Here is a 12,283-nt window from a genome sequence, read left to right on the forward strand (position 1 = left end):
GTCCCATTTATAATCTAATCTTACATTAAAATGCTTGAAGTGTTAATGTTTTAGATATTCTGTCGTTATAGAGGGATAATGTTTGGCGATGTGTAAATATTATTCAGGCAGCATTCAGGTTAAATCCCTTTTGCGGAAAACTGCCACAGATAAAACATGCTTCTGTTTTATCTTGCTTTGTTGATACTGTGAGGAAATCTCACCCCACAGCTCAACTCACAGGATCCCCGGTTACTGGGCAGAATATTAAGTCTCTGCTGCCACGTCCTGGTCATAGTCAAAATAGTGGACTCTCAAACCCTGTAATCAATGTGTGTCTGTGAATAAATGCAGGTATGTAAAGCAAATACTTCTCTTATTGGGTGTTGTTGTGTTCTGGGACTAATACTTTATCTCAGTTTAAAAAGGGATTTAAGTTCTTCCTGGGCATCTACATATACTTTGCAGAAAAGTAAACATTCTCTAGGATGTGCAGTTGGAAATACACAATAATAGCAACTGTATTAGTAAGTGAGAGCAACCTGAATCACCCACACACTTCTTACTGCTTCACATTTAATAGTAATTGATTAAGAGGGCCTACTGTATCTGCGCTCTGTGAGTAATATTATAATTGCCTGCACTTAAAGGAAGGCAGTACACAACATGCACATGGATCATTAACAGATGGGCATGTAAAGAATGTGCTTTGTAAGATATTGACATCTCTCTTGCCCTCTTCTTAGTTTTGTTGCATCTGTTTAGATGGGAATTTATACCTGAATTATTATAATTATTAATTGTATACATTTGTCATTATGTGATTCCAGGTGAGATTTTACTTTATATTGACAACCAGAACAAGTGGGACGAATTCGAAGGAGATTCATATACATTTTTTAATTTATTTTTTAAATAATACCACTGTTGAAATTAAAAAGGGAAGCCAAAATAGAGAATATATTTTCAATATCTAAGAATGCCCAGCTGGGGTCAGTGTTTATCCACTGGACGCCTCGGTGTGGACAGAGATGTCACTGCCTCCTAAAAATACTAGCCTACCTGCAATGTTGTTTGTATTATTAATCAACCGAAAAGCAACCGGGCTATCACCACTCTTCTGGCAGACACAGGCTCACTAACCCCTCTGATCTTTTGCAATCCTTTATATACATCCTACACATTTTCATGTCATAAGACAAACTGCACAAAAACGTTGATGTTTAAATTACATCCTAACAAAGGGAAACAGGACATCCAGCAGCAGCAGTGAGGGTGCACGTCCCCTTTAAGAATAATTAATGACGTCGCGCTGTAAACACGACTGACGCTCAGCTGCGTGGCCGAAGCATCCTCGCGCCCCAGACCTCTCCAGGTTCCTGTGTTTATTTCTCGACGGGACTGTTGAAAGGCACTAAAATAAACTCCAGTTTAACTCGACTCTCATATGCGGTCTCCAAAACCAAGGCGACGCTGCATTTGTGCTACCAAGTGCCATGGCTAGAAAGACGGACACCCGCTCATCTTACTATGGTGAGTGGGTTTTCTTTGTTGGAAATGCCAAGATATTTTCCATCTGCACTGTGTAACGTTATGACAACGGTGTTTTTTAACCTGGATTATGTTTAACCCCTTACTGAGATTTACGGGGACGCTAGCTAATTTAGCTAACATTGTCAGTTGCTAACTATTTGGGGGCTATTTAACGGTTGACATCAAATACGCAGTAACGTTAACGTTAGAATCATGTTTTAAACGGTTTGAACGGCTAACGTTTGAAAATGGAACGTTACCCAAACGTTTTTTGAATTTTTCTTGAATCTGCCTCAATAATTATTTGTGTCTTTTGCCATAACTTATTGACTCGAGTGATAACATATTTGTGTTTGCTTTTGTGTTGTTACCTTAGTCCCCACTGTCACTTTCCTTCTCCACTCACTGTCAACTCGTCTTTGTTGTAAACGCAGATCTTTTTTTCCTCTGTCATGTTGCTGTATGGCATGACAACAGAATATAACGGTAACATTATTTTCTTTATCGTTTACTAATTATTTCTGTATTCATACATGTATCGTCTGATGGACATTTTAATGGAAATGTCCATCACTATTTCCCTAAAGAAGATGCCATCAGATTCCTTTGTTTTCATGTTACACCAGTCAAAATCCCTAATTTTCCTAGAATAAAACACAAGACAATCTGCTTGCTAATATTGGTCCTAAAATATTGAAATGATTACTTGACTTGACTATTCACTTCAGTAACGTTTTTAACGGTTATTTTACTTTGGAAAAAGTAGCGTAACGTCTTTTAGAATTTTTATTTAATCTGCCTAAGTAATAATTTGCGTCTTTAGCCATAATTTATATTGTATTTATTTGCTTTTGTGTTGTTACTTTAATCCTCACTGTCACTTTTCTTCTCTGCTCACTGTCAACTCGTCTTTGTTGTAAACGCAGACATTTTTTTCTCTGTCATGTTGCTGTATGGCATGACAACAGAATATAACGGCAACATTGTTATCGTTTACCGATTATTTCTGAATTCATATACTTAGAATAAGACAAAGAAAATCTGCTAGCTAATGTTGGTCTTTTAATATTTAAATGATTAATTGACTTGATGAATTTATGCACATCAATAACGTTTTTAACGGTTATATAATCTTTAAAAGTACTTTAATTTCCTCTTCTCAAGACTCAAATCGTTACCCAAACAGTTTAACATAAATTGACAATGTTTTTGATATTCAAATGATTGTTGATGGATAAATAGACTTTATAGAAATAGAAATTTTCATTTACCAATTGCTGTAGTTGACAGAAACGTTTTTACTATAGTATTCAAATTCTGTCAGTTGGGTTTCAATGGTTGACATAAAATCTGCGTAACTGTATTTGAACTGACAGTTGTTTACTAGAGTAGCCTATCCCTTATGAGTGTTTTCATTCATTTTTACCTACCATACACCAAGCCTAAACTTGTAAACCTGTGCTTAATTTTATTGTTTGCTTTTTATTTGCCTGTGTAAAACATTGTTAGTGTGTTAACAACTACTCTTATCTCCACTTTCCTCCTCCTCTTCTCACCCACATAATCAAAAGATTGTAACAACTGCAGTCCAGTAAGAGCAGTTAGTAGTGAAAGTTAAAAACAATGCCCTCTGTGATTTTTTTTTGCTAGCAAAAGATTAATCCTCTCCAAGTAGCATTGTCGCTGCTCCAGGCGTATAAGTATTTAATACGCGGTCACATTTGCTATCCATTAGCCTGCTGAAGTAATCTTGTTGTTTTCTAAAGCATTATAATCCTTTATCACTCCCAGATGCCACACAGTGACTCTCCTCTGAAACAAAGAGCCACTCTGGTGATTTTCACCATAGTGGCTCTTTAAGGTTTAATGCCAGTATTAATACTTTCCCGTCTACAAAATACTGCCCTCTATATTTATTAATCTTCCATTTAATCATTTAAAGAAACACATTTAGAGCTTCTTGTTGTCAGTGTACAGCTGCTGTCAAGCTAAAAGAATATCATGGGAAGCTAACGAGCTATTGAAACCGAGACTAAGCAATCCAGCACGTTGACAGGGCAATTCATATCTCCTTCCAAGAAAGCATTACTTTGCGTGGCAATAAAGGAATGACTTGTATCATATCGAACACTGATCCAATATCTTGTGTCCACTAAAAGTAGACAGAAGACATGATCAGCTGATCCGTGCAACCTATAACACTGACCCATATAAGCATGACATCATTCATTGACATCATCTCTCTGTTGATGTTTTATGTAATAATTACAACCAAAATGACTGTCATGGAAGCTTGATCTTTAGAAACAGTAGCTCTACAGTTTTAGATTGACACAGGCATTTTCAAGTTTGCTCCTGACGGCTGTCGATGGGGAACATCTAATGTTTCTCTCACATGCTGACCTCTTGTGTCCCTCGGACCCTATGACTTCAGCACTCTGCCAATCACAACTGCAACCTGTCAACCGTAACAATTCTCACTGCTCTTGGTTGACGTGCAGCACACCATCGGGGCCAATCTATAGACTGTAAATGTAAAGCTTCAAACACTATCACCTAGATATATTGTATTGAGTGAAAGTAACCAGCCTCTTAATTTGTCCTTTGTGTCATTATTATTATTATTATTATATATTATATATACTTTATTGCATTACTTAGCCACTGTGTGATGCAAACTATCTAACATATACCTGCATTATCTTCTATCCGTTCAACTCAAGTGCTTCTCTCTAGAGAATGACATAGAGTATATTGAAACACTTTAATTAAGGAACATCCAACGACCTAGTTTGTGGATCATGGGAGGGAGTTATGGTGCCTCTCTGTGTTTAGGTCAGCTGCTTTACGCTGTTAGCTCCCTGGTGCTTTCCTTTCATCAACTAGCTTGGCATGAAAGCATTTCAGAGTATTTTCGTCTCGAAACTGAACAAAGAACAACAAGACACATTTTACCTTTATATACTCTGCCAAATATCGTTGAAAAATGACATTACAACTATATGTTTAAATGTTGAGTGCATGATAACGGAAATCATATTGGCTGTTAATGTTTAAATACCCACCATTACTGAATTTGTTGGTAGTTTGAATCTCTGTGTTCAGTATATTTCAGGTCAGCTCGTTGGAAAGATCTTTTCAAACCAGGTTAACTGTTTCAGTCGATACACATGTCAGTTCCACAGAATCAAAGACGAAGGGTTTCTATCTAGACTTTCCAAATTGCAGTGACCCACGGATGTCACACAAGAAGAAATAGAAAACAGAGGGACAACAATTTATTTTTGAACAATAGCCACAAGGCTTGTTGTGTGGAAGAAGTGCTTGTGCTCTCGCTATTCCAAAAGAAATAAGGAACAGGAAACCCTCCTATATATTTTCTTTTTTGGGGGGGGCGGGGGAATGTTTGAAATAACTCAAAGCTGAGGTAGATATGGCCCGATAACAGACCGTCATGATGTACTTCCATATTAACATTGAGTTATAACCTAGCCCTAAAATAAAGATGTTTCTTTTAATGAACATGCAATTTAATGGATTGCACACTCTTTCATAAAAGAAGCAAAAACCATTTGAGCTTTCTATAGGTGAGTCATGTTTTTAGTGGCTGGTCGAACTACCTGATCCCATCATTTAAATTCAGCAGTTTTCTGCTGTACAGTGTACATCCTGGATTGAAGTGTATTCTTATAGTATATAATATAACGTTCCTAACTTTGTAGCAAGTGGGCCTATGCTGTACTGCTGAAAGTCTCAGTCAATCATAGAAGTAGAAAAATAACTTTATAATCATTCTGTGACAGGTTTGTAAGTAACAATTTAGATATGAGTTCCATTCAGCACAGAAAGTGTTGAGTCGGGCACACTGTTAATTAACACATTTCTCGCATGGGCAGCTTCACTAAACGCTGCATTTTATACTGAGTCAATGCACACAGCCATGACAGAAAGCTGAAAGCCTTCATTTAGAAAATCAAACATTCACGGTGTCTTCCTGTGAAATTGCAGTTAGGAGGTTGTGGCTCAAATGGTCCATATTGCACCCAGGACAACATGCAATTATTGACTGTTGTTGTAGTGTCCCTGCCCTCTACAAAAACCCATCACAAATGAAGACCTATCCTCAGTCCACATTTTATTAGCCTTTATGTCATATCTGCTCGTTATTGTATAACAACGTTGTGTTCTTTTACTACTAAATTCTTGTGACCTTCCTCAAAATAAAGTCAGTGCATGGAAGTTTGAAGTGTAATATTCACACTAATGATAGGATGAGTCAGTAAATAATTCCCGATTCATTCTTGCACATCACTGGATGATTATCGGTTCCAGTCTGTGAAAATGGGAGGCTGTGAAGAGGCTTTCTAGGTGACAGCAAGGAGACTTTGTGTTTCCAATTGGCACTTCACATCTAGTTGGTGTTTGTTTATGACTAGAAGAGCAAGTGACTTTGACAATGATTTCTGAAAAACTAGCCAAAGATAAATTCGAAAAGGATTAAGAGATACTGTTCATTCTAAACACGTAGGTATTGATTCTTGAGTGCACAGTACTTAAAAATGATCTTTTATAGGTTTAATTGCTAAATGACGCAGCAGCGAGCTTATGAATCATTATAGAACAAAAGAGACGTGGTGTTCAACATGCTCTACTAAGCACAGGTGAGGGCTTTACATTGCACCTTGTGGGTTTACTTAGACTTACATTTAATTTGTCTGAAGTGTGCAGTTGTGAAATTTAATTCTTCCTGGTCCCAGTTGCATCCTGCCTAACATACAACTTTGATGTTTAAAGCGCTAAGAGGGTTTTTGTGTTTCATACACAGCCAGAAATCACTATCATTATCGGAAATAGTCATCTAGTGCCAGTAGAGAGTCCTGGAAAATGTGTTTTTATTAAAATATGCAAATAACTCTGGCAACAGGGTGAGATTGCGCAAAGTAAACAAATGTCAGAAGAGATTCATTTGTACTTACTTTTTTCATACTAAAGGAGTGATCTGCAATATTCTGTTTGGTCATTTTATGATTCCATTACTAATAGATCACTAAGAAAAAAAGAGGAATTAATTGTGGAGGTTTCAAAAAAGTATTGAATAGTATGTGAGGAGGCGTGTGGCGCAGTGGATAGAGCGTTGGTGTTTGGATCAAGGGAGCACAGGTTCAAACCCCACTGCAGTCAGCATGTCGTTGTGTCCCTGAGACACTTCACCCCAAATTGCTCCTGTGGGGATTGTCCACAGTATTGAGTAACATGTAATGTAATGACTCAAATATGTTGTGTGTGCATTCCTAATGGCGTCTAGATGCGTACATATATGTAAGTTTGTTTTTTAATTTAGATGTGGCTGCAAATTTGGATGAAATTTGGCCTGAATTAAGAAATAAGGTTTAATAATCCAAGCCAAAGCCAGTTGAGCCTGTCAGTGATCTACAGTAGCATTAGAATCACAGGGCTGCACTGACATGCCTGGAGGCTCCCTCTGAAGTAACCAAGGTCACAAAGCCCCAGCCACAATGCTGCCACTTCTCCGCTCGGAACAGCAGGCTAGCTGTCAGTGTCTGACACACTGAGATGCTAACTCTCCTCTTGGGGGTCGAATCCCAATCCGGATCTCAACATTCTCTGCATTCAAGAGAGTGTCAGTTAGCATTGTGTCTCTGCTTCCCCCTGAACATATGCACAGTAAACAGTGTTCATGCACTGATAGGAGGTAACCCAGTGGGCACCCAAAGCAGATAGGCCAAGTGCTCAGTCCTCGAGCATCTGCTAATAGTTTTGAGGGTCCCATGGGGCTCTGCTAAGTAAAACAAAACCAGAGATCGGGATGTTGTTGTCTTGTCTCGATAAGGAAACACGCCTTTAAAAGGTTTTTACTGTTCTCCAGGCGGGGGAACAAAAACATGGCAGAAATGCAATAGAAGAAGTATAGAGAAAAAAGAGAGGCAGTGCAACATGGGGAGTGTTTGCGTGTATTATCTCTCCACATTTTTAGTGCCACCTGGGTTTTTGAGATTGTTTCAGTGAGGGACTCCATATCTCAGCTGTTGTTTTTCTTGGTGAGTGTGGGAGACTTTTGTATTTGTGTTGTTAGAGTTAGTGGGATGTGAGAGTGTTGCCTGACTTAAGTCGAACCTCGCGAGTACATTTCTGCCCCCTGGGACCCCCACAGTGTGTATGTGTTTTCTGATTCAACTGTGAAACACTGACTGTGAATCTCTAGCCTAAAAAAAAAAAAACCTGCTATGACCTTCTTTCACTCTTTTTTTACTCTTACTGCATCACTCACCCCTTTTATCTTTATGACAGTGATACACCCAAATAGCTTTTTTTCAAATGTGCCAAGGAGCAATACACTAAAGTTGCCAGAGACGCCTTAACACTGCTGATACAGACAACAGGAAAACCAAAACCCCCAAAGCCATGCTACTTAACGTTGATTTCCTTTTTGGATTGTCAGAAGCCTGTGCTTCTATCAAATATGAATGAGCATACTGTGTGTACAGCATTCAGACTCACAGGCTGCGCCCACCCTGCTGCTGAGTAACATCATTATGCAGAATTGGTACCATTTCTATTATTTATTTTTTGTTTATCCCTAGCTGAGTCTAAAAGCCCGTCATAGCTTTGACAGGAGTGCAATCTTAGAGCACTCCAGTCTCTCCACATCTTGGAAATGTTTATGAATCACCAGGGTAAAAACAAGAGTAAAAGTCCTTTCCAAAGGGCCCCTCTGACCCAGCCCATGTAGAGCACCTGCAGTGTGCGAGCTGTTTGCCTGACCACGGTATGAAAGAGGCCTGTGTTGAACAGTGGAGCCTGGGCACACTGGTGCCTGTGTGTGCCCGTGTTGGTGTGTCTGTGTACTGGATGTATTTAGGGAAACGAGATGAGGAATGCTGGGACGATGGGCTGTGGAAACGGGATAGGAAAGTGAAGAAAGTTTGACTCTTGAGGGGGTAACAGCAACACTCCACTGTATGATTAACATTTTCTACCAATTTGCTGTCACTTATCTGCTCTATGTACATTTAAGGAATACTCCACCCACAAAATGATTTGTATATTTTTAATAACTCAGCCTGTGTTACACATCAATCTTGTTTCTTACATGCTTCCTCTGTGAACTAAGTATCGAAAAAGGTATACAAAATAAATTAGTTTTCTCAGTTTTTTATCCTTTCTTTACGATGGAGATATGCAAGAAATAAAAACAAATCTTCACCAACAGAAAGGTAGCACAGGGTGAGAAATACAAATGGTCATTGTTAAAGTTTAGTTTTCCCCAAATGTATTGTCTTCTTGGAATTGAAGAATGCTATTTTTATATAAGGTGGGTCCATGTTTTACATTGGTTGCCTTTGCTCTCACATGAATACATCTCTACTTTAACAAATTATAAATATATAACTCATTAAATGTGCACATATTCTCTGAGCAGTCTAACCTAAAAATAAAATGAGCCACGAGAGATAAATGTGCAATTTAGTCTTCTCCCAAATTGTAAAATACAAGGCGATGAACTACTTCTGTGACTTTCCTTTTTAAAACTTTTATCACTTCAGGCGGGATTTTTGCATCTGACTCTTCCTGCAGAGGCATTTAGAAGTTGATTCTCAGCAGTCAATCTCAGCACATAATGTCTGGCGGGAGGTACAGACTTCAAATTGAGGCATTGTCACACAGCCTTTCAATCTTGTCTGAGAGCTTTTATTAAACCTTCATTGCAAGAATTGTATCACATTTTGTATCTGTATGTGACAGACTTACATGTAGTTTACGGTGTTAGTTCTTCACCACTGCAAATTGATCAATAGATCTTGTTGCTATGGCAGACTTGCGGCAAATGAAAATGGGACTTGGGAGCAAAGATTAGTGCTAAAGCCTTTGTCTGATCATGATGTGTAATTCCTCAAGCCTCATTGCCTCTGAGCCTCTTATTACCACCATGATTGTTGTGTTATGCGTAAATCTTTCAGTCACAGCAGGACAAGGTGGCATAATCTAGCTCTACGTCAATAGAGGAGATTTGCAGTTAGTGTAGCTAACAGTGACTTAAGCTGTCCCAGGGCATCGTGCCTGCCAGGCTTTTTCCAAATGTTGTTGACTGCAGACCCTCTTTCAGCCTTGCTAAGCCACTCTACCATCCATATTTCCCGCACTGGCAGACTGCAGTGCAGTGTAAACACCCCTCATCTAATGCTCATTCTGCTGCTATCCAGGCGTCACTGATTGTTTTTACCACTCTTTTGACTCATTGAATTTTGTTTTATTGGACAGCCTTATGGAAGTAGTCAAGCAGATGGAGTGAGAAGAACAGAAGCTACATTTAGCTTTGCTGAATTAGCACATGCTATGTCACCTGAATGTTATTGTGTTTGAACAAAGGTGTTTGATATCCTCCAGAATGCTTAAGCGGTCTGTACACACTAAACCTTTTTTATAACATTTTTGCTATAAGAAAGAATTCGATCGCAGGATTGTATTTTTTTCCGTTACCTTTGTCCTACTGTAATGACAGCTTTCAAATCTGGGTTCAACATCATATTTCCCGCTATTTTTAAGTCAGTCAGCAGGGGACCATGCCCACTGCTGGTCCTATCTCTGGACACACTGGCAGGCTGAACAACTCCATACAGTAGGATGAACAAGAAATAACTGACATGACGGAAAAGCGCTCTGCTCCCTGACACTCACTGCACCACAATCTGTCCCATCACCACTTGCTCTCCTTGATCTCTGTGTGATTCAACTTGCTCTCACCATACGGACTGCCCACTTTGTGTCACTATTCCTTCCCGCACGGTTGAGACCTGCATATGTTTTGAATATTCACACAACCTAGAAGGGTCATTTAAATATTCTTTAAAACCATGTATATTCAGCTTACATTTGGCCTATAGTAGCTAGTTACGTCTCTTGTTCACCTCAGCAGCTGTACCTCTAATTGGCTCTGATATAAGTTCATGTGATGCAGCCTGCTGGCCATGGCATGTGGGTGTTACAACAACCACTGTGATGTAAAAGCAATTGGAGACAACTTCACGCACAACACAGAGGAATAGTTCCCTCTGTCAGTACATCACGCACAGTTGCTACATTTGAAGGGTCTACATTCAAATTAAAATCTGAGTGGTATGGAGCTGTTTTTAGGTTTGAGCTCTCAGCATTGTAGATCGCATGAAATACAGCGGAGCATCCTCTTATATTCAGCGCTATTGCTCTGCAAATGCTGCAGTGAGCACCTGGTCTGGTGACATTGTGTCCTTGGCTGAGGATTTCACACACTTAACCCAGAAAATCTCCCCAATTTTGTTGTCCTGAAACACAACTCAAGCGAGTGGCTTTCAGTGACAGCCAAACAGATGGCTGTAAAAAGGGTTTTTAACTGCAAAGACACATGGAGCATCTCGTATCAACTGGTCTACCGTATCTTAGCTCACACTGCCTCAATGACAAATAGCTGAGTGGTCATAATCAAACCTAGAATGCAAGTCATTTTCTCATGATCTAATAGCTGCACATAGCTTCATTTGGTCATGAGATAACCCTGCCATTATTCTTGCCCACCTCTAATATTCATTCTGTAAGGATGACAAAAAAACATATTTGTAACAATGCCAACTCACATTGATTCAAGTGCATTTCCAGCCCAGTGCATTTTCTTTTAATGCTGACTCAGCAGCTTTGGGGTTATTGGTGAGCAAAAACTGTTGCTCAGTCACTTTTCCTGACATTATTTTACTGTTGACCCAGCAATTTTGGATCTCCATCCTTCAGATTACCTCTGTTGTAGGGAGGTGGGTAGATAAATCCTAATGCGGAAAAGCAGGCAATAATGTACACCTTCAGACATGCACATGTGCACAGCTTGCTGGCATATTTATGCCTTATCTTCATGCAGGAAGAAACCTTGTATGCTACTGCTACTATTATAAAGGGATTTCATCATGGCCTCAGAATTATGGCTGCTTCCTCAGTCACTATAGGATATGTAGCTGGCAGGTTAAGAGGAGCTGCTGCCAGGCTTTACTGTGCTGAATCAGTTGTTAGAGGCAGAGGGGGTTTCAGTGTGTTTTTTTGCATATATATTATAAGCATTAAATACTTATGATCACTAAGCTAGCATATGTACAGACGTCCAAAATGTCTCGTGATCGCAATAGAAATGTTGTATGTGTTGTCAGTGCTGGTTTTGCGTCTGAGAGACAGAGGATTAGGTCGGTATTTGGATCCATGTCAAATGTTACTATCAATAATTAAGTAAAAATCAAATAATAATGCATTAGACCGGCAAAGTAATTTTAAATTCTGGATTATATAAATGGTATTAGATCAATTGGATAAATGTTTGACAATGTTGCCCCTTTCACACCAAGGCTTTTCCCGTTCTAGCTCCGTGCTAGAGCTTTTCTGGTTCGGAACCGGTTCTTCGGTTCAGCTCCCGCTCTGTTCACACTGCTCAGGGCCCGACTGGTGCTGCGTCATTGCGTCATGACGTAACCGTTTGCGTGCCTGCTTCATAAAGCCAAACCGCGCGGAAACCCCTCACATCGACAACAACAACAATGGCCGATTGTATTGAAGCGCTACTCGTTTTGGTTTTGCACTGTCGAAATGGAAAGAAATGGGACGACTTTACTACCAATTTTACAGTCGTTACATGCTACATTCAAAAGTTCTTACACAGTTACACAGTGGGCCAAAATACAAAAATCGGTACTAGTCGAGGGCCGGACTGGTTCAATGTTTATTGCATAACATATTGAAA

The 12,283-nt window shown here is 39.4% G+C and overlaps 1 protein-coding gene across 1 annotated transcript in view; it reads left to right on the plus strand.

The window, feature by feature from the left end:
* The first annotated feature begins 1,315 nt into the window (after positions 1-1,315).
* slc44a5b (solute carrier family 44 member 5b) overlaps positions 1,316-12,283 on the plus strand; it is a 38,739-nt gene continuing 27,771 nt past the window's right edge. Inside the window, 1 exon segment of the mRNA XM_010795439.1 lies at positions 1,316-1,512. Within this exon segment, the coding sequence (XP_010793741.1) occupies positions 1,476-1,512 (37 nt within the window). The 5' untranslated portion in view covers positions 1,316-1,475.

Source organism: Notothenia coriiceps, unplaced genomic scaffold, assembly GCF_000735185.1.
Source record: "Notothenia coriiceps isolate Sejong01 unplaced genomic scaffold, NC01 NC01_scaffold00037246, whole genome shotgun sequence".
Lineage (NCBI taxonomy): Eukaryota > Metazoa > Chordata > Actinopteri > Perciformes > Nototheniidae > Notothenia > Notothenia coriiceps.